This window comes from Plectropomus leopardus, chromosome 1 (assembly GCF_026936395.1).
Source record: "Plectropomus leopardus strain MGB_pleo_1.0 chromosome 1, ASM2693639v1, whole genome shotgun sequence".
Taxonomy (NCBI): Eukaryota; Metazoa; Chordata; class Actinopteri; order Perciformes; family Serranidae; genus Plectropomus; species Plectropomus leopardus.
The window spans coordinates 26,315,352-26,333,420 of NC_142176.1; the positions used below are offsets into that span (position 1 = coordinate 26,315,352).

The window sequence follows — 18,069 nt, forward strand, 5'->3', positions numbered from 1 at the left end:
CCTGGTGCACTCATTATATTTCAATCGGGATTTAGGAGACGGTGTGTATCAAACAGCCATCTCGGCAGTTTGGAAGCAACTCAAATAAATCAGGCTTTCAAAGAAAAAAATACATCATTACTCTTTACTACGCAGGATCTATTTTGATGTTTGGCAAAGGCACAAATGCTGGTTGGCTCCCAAGTTGGAAGGTTGCAAGTAATTAACTTGTCTGCCTGCATTTATTTAAGTAAAACTCATACTTCTTTTTCATCTCATATGCATCTTAATTCATATCAGTATACTATTTTCAATGTAATTAAGGAAGATTTGGGTTGGATTATTGGGTGATGCTTAACAACAATGTCCTCTACAGTTGTCGGATGTTTACTGTAAAACTTTTTGTTATGTAAATGTGATCTTTATGGGAGGTGCACATCCAATCAAGTAACGGATTAAACACACAACATTCTTCAAGACTTTACAAACTCTAAGCAAAACATTGTACCACCTGTCTCATATGGAAACTGCCAAGGTGTCGTGGCTGGGAGGTTCAATGCAACTCTAACTGCTGACAATGAATCCTGCCCTCTTGTCTGTGCTGGAGCAGAGCTATGCTTGCACCTCTGGTTACTAAAAAAAAAAGAGTAACCTATAGCCATATGCCTCTGCTTTTGCACCTTCATTAAAGTATGGCTCTTTATTTAAAACACTGAAGGCATAAACAGTTTTGTGGAAGAGTATGCAAAAAAAGGCTTACACTGTTGTTCAAGACTACAATATTGTTTAATTTTTTTTGTGTAACAAAACCTGTCACTTCAAAATACTTCAGCCAAGAGCAGAAAAGTGTCCACTGTCTAAAAAATGAATAATAAACTTTGCATCAGTGCTCATATTTATCAAGCATCTCACAATCACTCTTGAGAATTGAGCTGTAAGCTTGACCTTTTCTTTAGGGTAGGACTTAGACAGATACTGTAGAGTACTTGGTTCATCTTGGTGGAAAATTTCACTGTTATAGCAGCTTAGAGCAAAAAACAGAAATAAACAGTACTCATCAAACATTGAGCAAAATAAGTGAGGAAGTTAGAGAACATTTCTTTTTTTTAGAATTAAACTGATGCTTTAAGGTTCAGTTAAATGCCATCACATGTGTATAGGAACCACTGTCATGACATACCGGTATTTACGATCAGTGATATTTAAATTTATATTTTTTTATTTTTAAAAAATGTATATATATCGATATCATGTTAATAATACACATATGATAATATTGAGTAAATACTCCAGTGCTCTTAAATCATCTCCCTTCCCCACATCAATCTGGTTGACTTTTAATTATCCAATAAGTGTAAGTACACTTTTTTCTCTCTCACCGTCCCTAAACTTGCATTTTGAATGTAATTCATTTGATGAAAAAAGAGAAAATATATACAATAAAAACAGTAAAAGATGAGACCGATAGAAAGCATCTTTATTTTTTTAGAAGTCTGGATAATATCAGTATTGTGAAGTCTGAAAAATGAAAACCTGATATCCTGCCAGCCTTAGACCACTGTTATAGATGCATTTCACTGTTGCCAATAAAGTGTAAATCACAAGAACTTGTTGATGCAGTTTAGTGAAAAAGGCATTACACCAAATCTTTAATTTATTGTTGTTTTTAAAAAAAATAATTTGCCTTAAATTGTAGGATGATTTCCCAAGGTTGATAAATGTTGTAACTCCAAAGATTAAAAGTTGAACAAAATAAATGAAACTGTGAATTTGTTAGGATAAATTACTTTGAGAAGCTTGATAAATACGGGCTGAGGTTTTGGTGGCAGCTCCTCAGAATGAGAAGAACATTTACCGACAGGCAGACATACAGTAATACCACTTTCATTAACAGGAGCCTTTAGAGACCATAATGCAATGCAACCCAAACACACATCTCAAATAAGTTAGAGAGTGTGGGTGTTTTAAGGAAATGCTTAGAATAAATTACTAAATTGGGGAGAATTACAGTACACTGCAAAAAAAACATTCAAAGTAAGCTTTCAAATGCACTAATAATCATGAAGTTACACCTGAATAAGGTAGTAATTCAAGGTGGATACTTTATCTATTTATTTATAAGGTGAACCTGTTAAAGCTCTGCTGGGCAAACACCTGTTTTGTATTCTGGTGTGCTGGTTGTCTGTTTTCACTCTGCTGGATTTACACTGAGGATAAACTGTAGCTTACCTGTGCTTGTAGAGGTAGAAGGCAAATCCAGACAGGATGAGGGCAAAGAAGGGAACTAAGATGGCCGCTGCTACTGAGCTGCTGTTCGTGTACGGGTTGGATGGGTCCATTGCCATGGTTACAGGGCCTGGGGATACAGCCACAGATAAACCCACACAAGCCTGAACACAATAGCCATTTGTGTGTAATAGAGGCCTCTTGAATTAGTAGTCTGTTGAGCTTCACATGATTACTTTGTAATTACATTCATTTTTAACTGAGAAAAAAATTCAATATTTTATTAATTTGACTGAATATTTTAGTCCCACTTTCAGTGAGACATCTAGGCCGTATTGTTTGTTGTTACTGGTGCTGATGTCATGGACAGACGTACCTTGCCTCGTCAGATGGAACTTGCCAAAGTCTTTACTGTGAATGTGCCCCTGGTAGACAAAAGTCTTCTGGTCTGATTCGGCAGTAACCTGAAAAACAAAGCAGTCAGTGTTAAGCAGGGATGAACGAGCACACCTTTTTCTGTATCTGTATTTTTATCTGTTCAACCAACTTAATTATCTGTATCAGCATCTGCATTTGGAAATGGGTGGGACCTAACCAGAAGTTGTTATTTCAAGACTGAAATTAATGAAAGTTGACAAGATGTTGCTATATTTAACATTTATCTGAAAACTTCTTATACAACAGCTTCAGGATTGAGTTCCAGGTATTTTCTTTTTATCACAAGACTAATAGCTGAACACAACTATCTATCCATATGAGGTTTTCCTTCATCACAAGTATAGATATTTACAGATATTACTTTTTACTTTGATGATACTCATTTTAGCAGAAAGCACATTACACTTGTTTCATTTGAGTATACTGCTCAACCCTGGTGTTCTGACTTTAGTTTGATCTTAGATGTTAAATTCAAACATCTAAACATTTAGGTAGAGGGGGCCTTCGTTCATCCTGGTTTCCTAAATTGTTGTTAAATTAGTACATTTGAGCTCTTTGAACCACAGCAGAATGTTTATTAGAAGGTATTTTTAATTAAAGTAAGAACATACAATACATCAAACAAAGGATGTATGAGATAGGTCCTGTTTGAGGGTGATGATATTTAAAGCATATTTAAAGGTAGGTGAATGTGTTATTACCCTTCTGTAAAGTTGATGACAGACACATAGATGACAACATCAAGCTGACAGTAATCATCTTGATGTTGTTATCCCTCAGGAAAACTATAAAACGAGTATTTCATCTTCAATGAAAACGTCTTCACGCAACCGTTGTTCTGTGAAAAGTAATGTGATTTTTTTGATAACTAAAACAATCAACCACCCAGCGTATTATAAGTATTCACAGCATTGTGGCAGTTAAATGATTCTTTTTATACCATTTTACATTATACCATATAAATTTTAGTGCAAGGTTTCACCTTGTCTTCTCCCTTCATAAAAAGTATCTCTCCTCCTCCTGTACTAACCCACTCTTCTCTTCCACTCTCCTCCATCTCTTGTTTGGAAACTGAAGCAGCAATGTTTGCCCACAAATGGACAATTGAAATTTCATATTCTAACTATAAAACCATCACTACCTGACTTCTCCTCCCTCACTCTTTCTGTCACTCGCATGATAAATTGGCAGTCAATGTGGCTCCTTTCTCCTTCCTTCCTGCATCCTTTTTCTTCCATCCCTGCCTGCTACGGTCTCTCAAACTCTCCACACTCGGTTCCTCCATTCCCCCCTCTCTCCTCCTCCGTCAGCAAGTCAAACAGGATCCGATTTTGAATCCATTTCCCAAATGTACAAATGATCTTTCAGGAGTCCCAGTCCCAGCTTCAAATATCACTTTGAATTAAATTAAAAGGTCTACAAAGAGAGCTGACTTTCTATCATTATTCCCTACTCTTTCTGTCTTTCCTTTTAAACACTCTTAGCAGTCAATAATTTAAACTTAAAGTAACTGATTGAATACATACACAGTCTTAAGGAAAGGAACATTTATACACATTGAAGAGAAATTATGAATACATAGAGCAAACTTGTAATAAATCAACCACAATTGAGTTCAAAATCTATGATTTTATGGGGAATTACATGCCGAAACTTTCTACTGGCCAGGCCACTAATGTCCTGGAGTCTCTGCACTGCATTGCAGCCTCACAGCAACAACAAGGCCATGTCTGAAATCTTTTTGACTCTTAGCAACTTCAGCTAATTTTGATCATTTTAATGAATGATTAATTTCTTACAGCTTTGTTGTGAAAATGAAAGCTTCTTCGTAAACTACATCATTCCTCCATTTGAAAAGACATATAAAAGATGTTTTCAAAATTTAAAAAAAATGGTGTGTGAGGTTTTGTCTGGCATTTAAAAACATCTCTTTTGGAAGACTCTGTTCAGGTGCTACAATTGGTGGAAGAAATACACAAAACTTTCACTTGAGTAAAGGTAGTAACACTACAGAGTAAAAAAACTGTTACAAGTACAAGTCCTGCATGTTAGAATATGGTTATTACTGTTATTACTGTTATACTGTTATTTTGCCAACAGGTAAGTGAAAATACACAGTAAAGAATTAGGTTCAGTGTTAAGTTTAAAGTTTTGTAAAGGTCGGTGATATTGATATTCATCATCAAAGGGGCTGTATGTAAATCTGGAGAAAGATTGTTGATTCTCACTCCCAAATTGTCAGATAGCAACAAACAGCAGGTTGGTAATCAGATTATGCCACCAACTCAAGTTTCTGTGTCTGACGACCTGGGAATGAGACTCTAGATCAATATTTCTCCACAGTTACATGCCGCATTCCCAGTAATCAGATATATAAAATGACATTCACTTTAATGCTTGACATAGAAAAATAAGAGGCAGTTTGTCTTACATATCCATCCATAGCCCAGTTGTCGTTTTTAAACTTGCTGTAGTAATGCTCTGTGGGCCCCTTCACCTGGTAGACCTTCAACAGCAGCTGGTTTTCCTCCGACTTGTAGGTACCTGGGTGAATAGATAAGTATAGAGAATAATGGTTTAGTGTCTAAAGCTTGTATAATTAAAATTACAGGAACTTAACTTCTAATTTGTGTTGGCAGGAAAAAAAGAAAGGCATTGAGGCAAAGGTATAAACAGAAAGACAAACAGACAGGCTAGTAGGCAAACAGACAGACAGGTTGACTGACAAATAGAGAAAAGGAGACACTTTGACATTTTGAATTATCATACTCTATTTTCGTCACCAAGCAACTGACACATTACTGGTGAGAAAATGACATTTACCCTTCAGCTACATACCTTTACTTGGTTAACTATAGTGCCAACACAGAAACTGTTGCTGTTCAATATGACAAGTCCATGTAAGAGAAATATCAGATTCAAAATGAAACCATTTTCTACGCTGCCTCCTACCCACAGAAAATCTTTCATGACCTGGGGATCAAGCTGAACTATTGATTGTGAAATGTCAAAACATACATAAGTGTCAGACAGTTTTTCACAGTTGCTCAAATGTTACTATTTTGGAGCTTTTCACTCAAGATTGCAGCTTTACCTGTTTTGCTCACCTGCCAGTCATTTTTATACAATACACTCCATGTTTCGACAGTGCATTTGAATAAAAAATACATCATGTGCACAGGAGTACTGCTGTGGGAGTTTATGTTGCTCAGGTAATATTTTGGCCGTTCAGACCGGTGTGGTGATTCAGCAGATGAATTGGTGTAGAAGGGCGCAGGCACACAACTTGTCAGGCTGGTTATAACTCCCACTAGTGCCACTGCATGTTATATTAATGCTCTTGCACAAAACCATTTTTTTCTGCCCTACAGACTCCAATGTTTATAAAAATTTTACCATGCTTAGGTGTAACATAGGGAATTGCACCATTTTCTACACAGATGTCAGTAGAGCTTTACTAATATATGCGACTGACAGCTGGATCTTTATCAGCCGGCTGTGTCTTTACACATACAGTAGTGCTTCTGCTCATGTTATTCTCACTGCATTTAAAGTTTGCAAATCTTCAACATCTGGACTGTGATTGCTCTTTTACCTCACAAAAACAGAGATGGTGTAATAATGCTCCTTTGCAGTTAGACAGGTCCATATTATTTGCATTTAGCTGTTATTAGTGCCATATGAAATAAAGTATTTTTCATCCATTCTCAATACACACTTTTCTGTTTTGCATAACATTTTATGAACTTTGTTTTCAAAGCTCTGAAAACACATTAGCAACATAATAATGGGCATTTTGTGAAGTTACTCAGGGTAAAATTAATTAGAGTTATAATGATATAATTGTCTTCCTCGTTTTTTACCTGAAAGTCTGATTGACACTCCGCTAGTTTCCAGTAATGTGATGTTAACTCTCCCGCTGGTAGCATTGAAGCCAGTAACTGTAAATGAGGTGGCCTGTCTTTTCCCCAGATACTCGTAAAAACCACTCCACTCAGAGTTTGGGGAGAAAACATCCACGGGAACTGCAATGGAGACACAGAAACAAAAACAAAAAGACATTTGAAGCTTGTTTGACTCTTTTTTTTCTCCAAATCCAAACATTATGTCACCACTGCCTAAAAGTGTGACCAGTGGCATTGTGATTTTCTTAGTTTAGAAGATTAAACCTTAGCATTCTTGTCACCCTTTGGGCTTGGCAGGAAACAAACAAAACACATATACCTCTGGTTCCTTCATAATTGACTGTTGCAGAGGGTTAGTTTCTAGCTGTCTGAATCCCATACTTAGAAGTATTACTTACTCAAAACTCAGCAGCTTCGTTATTGCAAAAAAATACTGGTCTTTGTCTCTGGTGTTACTCTTTCTTCACAGGCTCCCCAAATATTGATTATATAATCCTGCTTCAAACGTACAAGCTATTACATGTTATTGCACCTGAATGTTTTCACTAATTTATCTACTTTGTCTGAGCCTTCGTCCTATAAATCTGGAATCAGCTGAGACAGAAGACTGTTGTAGTCAAAACTCACTTCAACCTCCTACTATCCTTCTACTGGAAATCAAGTTTAAAAAAAACAGAAAAAAAACAAGCTGCCAAGGACACGTGCAAGTGCAAGAAGTAGAAAATAGCAGTCTGTGCTATTTTGTTTGCATACCTCGAATCTTGTTCTTCTGGACATCTGACTCTCCTCTGCCTTTGGGATTGACTTTCACTCCAACTGAAACATAAAACATTGTTAAATTTAGTGTAGCTCACATGATGATTAAGTTTATTTACAGTATATATGACTGGTATAGCAAGGCTGTAGCCATAGATGGAGTAAACTCTGGGGGGTACAAAATTTGATGGGGGAATCTGGGGTCTGGGTCCCATCCCTCACACAAAATTTGACAGCTAATTTCACATGATATTCAATTATTTTTCATAAGCAAGTACATCCTCACAGTATACTACAATAAATAAAAGCTACTGTACTACTATCTACAAGCACAGGGCAACTTTGACACTTCATTCAGACTTTATGTGAGCTCTCTGACAAATATAACGCAATAAAGACATTAACATTAGTTAAATACATCCATGATCAAGAGTCTTGCAACGGGTGACTTGCGTGGTATTTTTGTCTCAATTATATTTTCAGGTTCGATTGTGGGTGATAAAAAGAACATGCGGGTCAGACTGTGGGTGCTGGATGCTAAATATATTAAAATAAAATGAGAATAATAACAATCCAATTGAATGTTTTGAAATGTTAATCCTCTGACTTCTGCCTTTGTGTTTTGGCTCTGTCCTCTGCATAACCTAGTATTTGAGACATTGCTGCTCAATATAATGAGAATAAGAAAAAAATATTTAAATTGTATTTGCTGAATTACCTTTGTTTTAAAAAATGTTATCTCAACATATTCTGTCTATCAGTGTTTTCTTATTTAAGTATTGAGAGTTGTGATCTGTTTTTTTTTCCATTTGTTCAGGTAAAAGTGTAAAAGGCCATGGGAATTTTTGTACATATTGTTGGTCACTAAATGAATGTGTGGCTAATTTACTGCAAGTAACTTAGAGATGATAGCCAACATTAAAAATAGCCAAACACATGTAGGACTGCAGTTCACCGTCACACTAGAAAAGATTGTAATAATAATAATGGCAATTTGTTAAGATTATTTATGATTTTGATTATTAATGATTATTTAGGACATGTGACAGTTTTAGGGTTCGACAAACAAAAATATGACTATTTTTCCTCTCTGGTTATAAATCTGTTTTGTTGTCATTTATCACAGTATTCATAGCAATCTGCTCCTTGTCTTTGAGACCAGATAGGACCATAAGTATATGATTGAAAAAACAAACAAACAGCAACCCCCTCCCTAACCCAAAAAAACATTTCCCTAGCATTCATGGTACACCTGAGGCTGATTTATGAGAGCATAGTATTAATATCAGGGTGATAATCTGTATTTATCTCAAACTATTTGGGATTATGATACCCAGTTTAAATTCCTGGCTCAACATCAGCCTATTTTCATTCAAGCAGTGCATTTCAAAGATAGGATCTGAATACCTTTACAGAGCGGGGGTTTACCCGACCATCTACCATCACTTTTGCAGGTTCTGTGCTCTGATCCCCCAGCCAGATAGAAACCGTCTTGACAGGTGTAGATCAGCGTATATCCCAAGGTTGGCAGGTCCATAGATCGAACATCTACATTACTGGGGGTCTCTGGCTGTCTGCATGAGTGGGCTGAGTGACAGGGAAGAGGAATATAAACGCAGGGGTAAAACCAACATTGTGTTCCTCTCTGTAAAACCAAAATAAGTGTTGAGTAAAATGCAACATCAAAGTCAACAAAAAACTAATCAGTGACAACAAAACAAATGAATTTAAACACTGTATAAGGACAAATAATATTAGCAGACAGTAATAAGAGACATTATTATTCCTTACCTATGCACTCAGGTTGAGTTCCACTCCAGGTGAGGTTTTCTAAGCACGTTCTTGTCGTGGAGCCAAGTATGTGATAGTTCTTGCGGCATTTGAAAGAAATCTTACTGCCAACCTATGTGATGTAAAAGCACAATAAAAAGACCTGTTTATTAAATGTTGACACTGTAGCTTCTTAAGACCTGACTCACTTAGCATGGGTTGGTTGTCATTTATTTGTAACAAAAACCTTACAGTCAAAAAGAACAAACAAAAACAACAACAAAATTTTTACCCCTTAACTCACAGCTAACTCTTTAAATCTAACAAACATAAAAAAACAACAAAAAACCTACTTTCATCATCTTGTCTCTTTTAGTGGATGTGATATTGTCAGTCCTGCATAATGATGGTGGTAACCCCATCCTGTCTTTGAAGAGATGTCAGGGGAAATATGATATGTGGATAATATCCAATTATACTTCCACAAATTGAAGGATTTGCATGTTTGCTTAACTTCCATTAACACCAATATATTCCATCAACAGGTTCTTATCTGTGCTCCAGACAGTCTGGTCTCTAAGACAGAAGAAAATATTGCGGCTCTTTGTCATTCGTAAAGTCTAACTTTAAAAAACTAGAAGCCAGTTTTACCAAGCCTTTACTTTTGACCTGCATGTCATGTGTTTGATTGACTCTTTTTCTGAGGGACTTCGCAAACCTTAGACCCATTGTGACTTGGATGGAGTTTAATATTTGTGCACTTACTCATCCTGCATGCACTAGTGCAACTCCTATTGTACTTGCCTTGGTGCGTCCTTGGATCATGTAGAAGTGGTAGAATAAGGCTGTTATTTTATTGGCATGGTGTACTCATCTTTACTTTCAGTGACTCCTCATCAAATTTAGATTTAAATATAGAAACTTAACCTATTTACCAACTAAGCTCTGCAAACAGCAATTCATGTATTCATCTTTTAAAATTCAATATACATTAAATGCACATTGGTTTCACTAAACTTGTCTCTTTTCTGACCAGTTTAACTTTTATATTTAACATAATTTGAAGGATTATTCAGTAGTTTTACCAAGTTTATTGTCGACCAGCTCGGTGTAGTAGAAATACGCCAGTCAAACATGAATCCATTAGTAGGCAGTGAGTATGAAATGTGTTAAAATTACGCAGAAAAAATTATCAATACAAAGTCAATCATCTTTTTGTTGTAGTGGACACACAAATTAAAGAGAGAGAAAGGCTGCATAGGGTGGGCAGGATGGTTGGTGCATGGGTAAAAAAAAAGGAGATCTTGGTTAGTGTCCCATGTGAGACCAATAAGCCACCATTTTTTTTTTCTAAACCTAATCTTATCAAGGATTTTTCTTTTCTTGATCAAAATCAAACTGCGGTGGTTTCACAAGGTTAACCACATTAACAACATTGAAACAGTGACCATTTGTGATAAACTTGGCATTGTTTACAAGTTGCCAGCATATAATTTGAACACATTGTGCATATAACCACCATGTAATGCATTTTAAAAGGTTGTTTTCTTTGTCAGGTAAATCATTTGATATATTTCTCACCTGAAAGCCCTGGCCCATGACCGGGATACCATAGGCTGGAGTTCCTGGGTCACGACAGTTGTTGAAGGCTGGATCTACACGGAAACACGCACAAAAATATCAAGCATTACATGCATTCACATTTTAACATTCATTCTCTGAGTCAAATAAGCATTCTGATGTTTCATACATACTGTAACCTTACTGATGTTGTCAGCACAGACTGTCAGCTACAGTAGCACGGTGCCACTAAATTTAGCACTACGCAGAACCTCAGCAGCATCCCAATGCATCACATTTGGGATACTTAGCACACAGTATGTTTTGTGTGTAACACCTTTATCTGCAAAGTAACTTGTAGGTACAGATAAATGTATTTAAGAAGACAGGGTAATATATCCCTCTAAAATGATGTAGTAAAGGTATAAAGTGGCACAAAATTCTAAAGTACAGCATTAGTATCACAAAAATTCAACACAGTGGAATAACTGATTGTTTGTTCTTTCTTACTTTCCACAACAGCTAGTCCTTCTACTACTTAAAATAATGTCCATGACAAAAAGAGATGCAATTATTGAAGAAAAAAGCTAGCAGAAGAAGCAATTAAATATTGGTCAGGGCACATGGGTAACACCATGGATAGATTTCAAAGTAAAAATAATACAGTTATTTAAAGCAGAGGAACATGAGTGGAATTCTGTGACAGCTGCAGTGTTGCTACAAGGCTGCTTTCAGTGTCAGCTCTTACACAATAATTCAGCTTTCTCCTTATGATTTCATAACATATCCAAAATAAGCTTCATGCTTTCTGATCAGACCAAAAATTATCCATCACTTTAAAAAATGGAGGGCAGCTTTCTAAGATAAGGTCTTTACAGAAATCAAATGCTGACATCAAAACTACACACTTCATTTATTGATTAGATAATATCTCCAGCTCCAACTGCACAGGAATACTAATGCTAAAATGTGTACCAGAATAAGATCCCCAGTCTTGTTTACCAATAATCTGATTTCACACAATTTTATTCAGAACTTGATGAAATGGTTTCCTTTGCAGTAAACAAAATGTCTGTTCCTCGAAATTAACGAAAGAGTGTTATATGTAACATTTCAAAGAGTGACATAAATGCTCTGTCAGTTTATGCAGATTTTTCTTTGTGTAATGCATACAGTGGTTAAGAGCTGGTAATTATGTTATTCACTCTCCTTAAAAAATGAGCACAAATGTTTTTGCTGTGAGACAACAACTTAACAGCAAGTTTAGTACATTTACAGCTCAGAAATGAAAAGTGTGACTCTTATTGTAAAATGTTCAAATATCGAGTGGTATGTTATACAGCTAAAGTCTTACGTTATAGTTATAGTTTATTCTATTTGATATGGACCCCACAACAGCCTTTGAATTGAGCATTCATGCAAAAGAACCAGATGTATTCTGTTAAGTGAATATAATAAAAAGCTGTTTTGTAACATATTTGCACAGGAAACTTTTTAAAAGTTAAAATAGAAATAGAAAATACATTCACAATACACACACAGAGAGAACTACATTAACAGAAAAAAAACAAAATACAGGTGTATCTATGGTTGTATTTGATATGAGAACATGTTTCTCTTTTACCCATGATTTGAGATAACCATCATCATGGCAGCATAGTGTTTGAGGGCAAACGTTACTTGGTGTTTTAGTAGAAGTCTTTTAATTACCTATACAGGCTGGTTGTTGTCCACTCCAAATCCCATCAGCCTGACAGACTCTGGAGGCGGAGCCTACCAGCACGTAGGGGGTGTGGCAGTAGAATCTGACCTCCGCTCTGCATTTGAAGACAAATATTTAATCACATACAAAAAAAAAAGTATAATAGTAATAGAAAATACTGTCTCAGATTTTTCATTTTATTATTTTAGGTGTGAAATATTATATACAATATGATATACAATATGATGGTCAACTTATCAACAGTTAAGTAAAAGTCATTTAAAAATCTGCAGGGAAGTCTAACAGGAGTCATGGATGCAGCCAAGCAATGGATGGAGCTTTCTGTATGTATTCTCATTCATTTTGTTCACTTTTTGTGTATGATTTCTGAAAGAAACATTACTTTGTGTTGGTAATACAAACCTATATGAAAAATAATGTCAGTTTAAGTCACTGATTGCTGGATCTAACCACTGACCCGTAAGAAAAGATGTTCCCCTCCCTAAATCCACCTCCAGGGGAGCCAGAATCGCCACACAGAACAGCTGAAATGAGACAAAAGATACAGTTAGGACTTCTTTTTGCTTTAACAGCTAACATAACTGAGAGGGAAACAGTGATGCGCATCAGTTAAAGCTACTAAGCAACAGTTTATATATAGCATAGGCCAGCTAACTTACGCAAACACTGTGGTACGTCTCCTGTCCATGTCCCGTTCCCCTCACAGGTTAACACAGCAGGAGTGGACAACTGGTAACCATGGAAACAACTGTAGCTAACACTGGAGCCCCATGAATGGTCACTTCCTTCCACTTTTCCATGGAGTACTTGAGGAGGAGGTCCACACTGGATCACTGAAACACACACACACACGCACACACACACACGGACATGCAGATGTAAATCATATAATGTACATAAACACAAATCAGGGGGCAAAAGGCAGTTCACAAGTTTACACTGCTGCCTCAGAAGCAGGAAGGTCCTGTGTTGGAACCTCAGCATTCGTCTTTCCCGTGTGTGGGCGTTTGTATAGAATTTGCATGCTCTCTCCACCAGGTGCTCAGTTTCCAAATACATACAGTTGCAACTGTAGGTGCAGGTCAGTGGTCCCTTCCTTACTTCCTACACCTGTTCTTCTGGTGCCCTTACTTGAACCACACCCATCTTAAAATTCTGCCTTCATTTTGATCTCAAATACATATCTGTTTGGTTTTGGGATTGCATCTTGAATGGTTGTGACACTATTGAGATGACCAAATCTGCCCACAGACAGACAGACAGACAGACAGAGATACATAAAGACTGCTAAAATACTCAAAACCGCTTCTGTTCCCATTACAATAGGTGCCACCAGGACCACATTTTGCCATGATGACAAACGCACACAGACTCAGGAAGTGAAAACAATACCAGCTGTTGTCAAATTGCCATGGCTGGTAATAAAACGTATTTGATGACTTAACAAGAGAAACATAAAGGAATTAAATGCAGCAATCCTCAATTGCTTCTCTAACGGCAAGGCAATGGAGATGGCGCACAAAAGATGCCTCTCCATGCTTTGAACTATTCCAGTACTCACTTGTTTGTTTCTGCAAAACCTTAGCGAGTCCTAGACTCACTGTCAGTTTATATGTTAGTTTATATGAAACTTAGCTTGCTATAGCAGGCTAATTTCTTAGGCAACTGTACATATAAAAATGGACGCTGCTCTGGCCATCCTGCTTCACTGAAGTTAATGGGAATGTTCATTCTACTCTCTATTTCTGTGACACTGACACTTCTCTCACTGTAGCTAGCAGTACAAAACAGACAGTTAAACAAACAGTATGCCACTAATGGCTAATACTGTTACAATGGGATATTTATACCTCATTTGATCGTTTACAAACATCTGCAAATTTATCTTCAGTCGAGACAAATAAATCAGCACCAAATAAGCTCTCAGACTGTCAAAGTCACAAAGACAAAACAGCAGTTTTGACTTGTCCCTGGTGGATATGAAGCCCCACGATGTGGAGGATATGAACCAACAATTGAAACAGTGCTGCTGTGAAGAAAAGCCAGAGTTAGACAAAAGCTTTTTTTGTGAACATTGTAACAGTTACCAAAGCCAAATGTTTTTTGTATTCATTCATGTCGGGGCTGGTGTCAACCCCAGCATGCACCAGGCAAAATGCAGGACATACACACACAGTGCTGACAAATGAACCACCCCTTGTGCTTCCTCTCGCTAATCCCCGAATCATAGTAAAAAGAATAAAACAAAATAAGTACAAATACAAATTTTAAGGTGTCCTATGAGGAATTCCCAGTAGTATATGAAGGGATGGCTGCAGATGGGAGCCGTGACATCAAGTGAAAATAAAAGAACAGCAAAAGCAGCAGACAGCCGTAATCACCATATGGACATTTACTGTCTTAAAGCAGTAGATGACCTAGGTCACCACATTTAAGTTGCTTAACCAAAAAAAAAAACATGATGACCATATGGACTGAGAGTTTCAGAAAGGGCATTTGGGGTTTGTGCACTGTCTGTGGTGGCATCTCTGCTTCCACTCTGGTAACTGGGAGTGAACTGTGATATTGTTTTTTTCAAGTCTGTTAAATGAAATCCTAGCAATATTATTCACAAGACAACTTTTCCATCAACCTTCTTCTTTTGAAACAGTGTCCCACATTGGGGATTTTAGGAAGAAATGCATAATTTATACTTGAGACGCACTATGTGGGATTGCTATTTATGTGATGCTAATTATTCACACAAACCTTCAGCTACTTTGAGATTGTCATAACTGCAAGTGAACATAACCAATGTTGATATCATATGGTACAGCTGATCAAATCAATTAATATTCATTTAAAGCATCTGTTATCTATAATCATAATAAAACATACCGTTAATGCATAATGATGTGACACCAGCTTCACAAGATTTTAAGAAGCCGACTGTGTGCGTGGTCATACATGCAAGTGTTATATGAGCATAGACGTCTATGCATAAAACTTCATAACACCCTGATAAACATCTGTGTGTGTGCATGCCTAAATGTGTGTGTGCCTAACTCCCCAAGATAATGATAACCATCTGCATGGTTTCAAACATCTAATAAAGTCAGTGTAATTCTCATCTAACCAGGAGACAGATGGTTTCATGCTCCATTCACTTTGCTATGATGATATACCGTGCACACAAGCATACACACAGAGAGAGGCAGACACACACAGATACACAAACAGACAACACATACGTGGTGTATACAGAGTAAATGCAGCAATAAGCACACACTGAAATCGATCAATAGACAGTAATATAACAAGTACTGTATGCTTCACTAGAGATTCTAAATATGCACTCCATATGGACAGCTTCCTTCTTTCAATGTCTAACTATTCTCTGTTTTTATATTTTGCATTACTTCCTCAATTCTTGACTTTGTTTTTCTCTGAGCCAATGTTTAATCTTTTTTTTTCTCAGTCTCTTTTCTGTTTCTCTGTTTCATTATGACCAGTCTTTTGGATGCAGAAGTGCAATTAACAAAAAATTGTTTTGAACTAGAAAAAATAGCTTTTGTTTGTAACATCGGGGTTTCCAGGCAACTGCTGGTTTCTTGCAGCAAACTAATCAGTTGACTAATTCTGGCTTTGTATGTCAGCAGTGTCCTGAAGAAGCCTTGCATCTCCCCAAAGTGATCCTCCCAGACACACGAAAAGTCTTTCATTTTCCCATGTTGTTTCTCTCCACCCTACAACGTGTTCTACTCATTTTTAGTCCCATTACCAGAATCTACACACCTGCACACAAGTCGATGCCAAATCCAGTTTCTTAAAGCATGCTGTGCATTGACTTTATGTTGTGTGACCCCAGGAACAACTGCTGGTGGCTCGCCAACAGCTAATGGGAATTTTAATTAATAATTGAACGAGCGCTACCTCTTTTTGGGACCTGCACTGTAGCCACCAGCATCTCAGTTTGAGAGCATCCATTGTTGTTGCATTGATTGTTGGTATGGAAATCCCAAATCAGTCACAGAAGCAAACTATGAAGAATGGTTAAGATGTGTGGGAAGATCATGGGAGTGCAGCAGTCTGATTTGCACCACTTGTACCTGACCAGGCAGACAGAAAAAGCAGACAACGTCCGCGCCTGGATACATCTCACACAGACACTCCTGTCAGCTTGCAGATACAGATATTCTCAGATCAGAACCACCCAAGTAGGAAAAAGTAATTTATTCCTATGGCAGTAACCCAAAATAACAAGCTGCAGTAGGGCAACGTGTGTGGTTGGGGGCCCCCCCCAATATATTTTTTTCCCCTTATTTTTTGGTTGTTGTTTGGTGTCTTTCTTTATGTTACTCATAATTTGGGCTATTTGTGTCTCTTTGAGGTAAATTTGTGTGTTGTTTTTGTTTGATTTGTGTCACTCTGTGGTTGTTCTGACTGTTTTTGTAATTACTGTGTGTCTCTTTGTGGCTATTTTAAGTCTCATCTTGGTTGGTAACGTGTGACATTTTGCTGATGAAGGCCATGGGCCCCCTAAGAGTTCAATTATTGTCAACATTAGCTAGATCAACAGACAAGGATGGGGCCCCCTGTCTGTACTCTGCATTCATTTTGTCCATATTTCTGTACATTTTTTAAAAGCTTACGGTTACGGACAAAAATTGAGAAGTACCATCAAGGATTGTAGGGACTATGTAGTATTTCCAAGAGAGATATGACTGTAGGAGACGTATAAGTCATTTAAATGTTTAATGTTGCTGATTACTGAATACTGCAGTAAAACAATGCATGTAAGCTACTGTTTTTGTATACACAGCAAAGCTGATTATTTTTAATGTTCATAATTTCATTTATGGCTTTCAATTGCAGTTAAATCATTAACTGGAGCACTGCTATACTACAAATACTGAAATTAAATGGACCATAGTATGTTTAAAAAAATGCAATGGGACTTTAATATGAGCAGAACTGTTACACATCAGTTAATCAAAGACTTGAAAATGGATTGGATTATATTACAATGATACGGTGTGAATTGTCAGGATTGTGTATTGTCTGTACTATTTTGAGGTGATTTTTTTGTGTGTCTGTGTGTGTGGTTTTTGTTTTCGTCGTTTTTGTGATTTGATGGTCTTTATAATGTTGCATTGTCACTGTATGAAGTCTGTTGTGGACCCAAGTGAGAATAGCTGCAGCTATGCTGTAGATAATGGATCCCGAACTAAACGAAACTAGCTACTGGTAAAACAGAACAAATTGGCAATATAGTAAAAAAATGTATTAAATGGCCCCACAGTCCACCATACTATGTTGGTTAACAGGTACACTTTTATGACGTCCTCCGACGTCGTCTATGTCTATAAATTCTGAATCTGACCTGTGGTGCCATCTTTGGGATGCATCTATGCCAACATAAAGGACGCATGAAAGTAAGTAGGCTGTGACATTTACAACGTTTGACACATCTATGTCTATTTTCATATGCAAAGGGAGTATAAATGTGTCTTAACACTTTGGGCTCCTGGGCCTGTGCTTGGTAAACCTACTTAGTAATCCCTTTATGCATAGACATGCCAAAAATGTATCTTATTCTTTGACAGATTATGGTCAAGGACTTTTGTTAGTGTCTTATTGTTATGTGTTTTAATTGTGTCTACATTATGTTTATAATTTGGCGTGCTGTACCACAGATCACCCTTGTGGGAACATTAAAGTTTTCTAAAGCCT

General features: G+C 37.0%; 1 protein-coding gene across 2 annotated transcripts in view; it reads right to left on the reverse strand.

Moving 5' to 3' along the window:
• Positions 1–18,069, reverse strand: part of LOC121944114 (CUB and sushi domain-containing protein 1-like) — a 464,794-nt gene that overhangs the window by 13,548 nt on the left and 433,177 nt on the right. For both annotated transcript variants that reach the window (XM_088078923.1, XM_042487796.2), the window contains exons 63-73: positions 13,017–13,190; positions 12,815–12,881; positions 12,345–12,451; positions 10,656–10,729; positions 9,096–9,207; positions 8,712–8,891; positions 7,302–7,364; positions 6,507–6,668; positions 5,075–5,187; positions 2,582–2,669; positions 2,209–2,335 (exon numbers count right to left, since the gene is read on the reverse strand). In XM_088078923.1, coding sequence (XP_087935049.1) covers positions 2,209–2,335; positions 2,582–2,669; positions 5,075–5,187; positions 6,507–6,668; positions 7,302–7,364; positions 8,712–8,891; positions 9,096–9,207; positions 10,656–10,729; positions 12,345–12,451; positions 12,815–12,881; positions 13,017–13,190 — 1,267 coding nt within the window. The remainder of the gene's footprint in view (positions 1–2,208; positions 2,336–2,581; positions 2,670–5,074; positions 5,188–6,506; positions 6,669–7,301; positions 7,365–8,711; positions 8,892–9,095; positions 9,208–10,655; positions 10,730–12,344; positions 12,452–12,814; positions 12,882–13,016; positions 13,191–18,069) is intronic.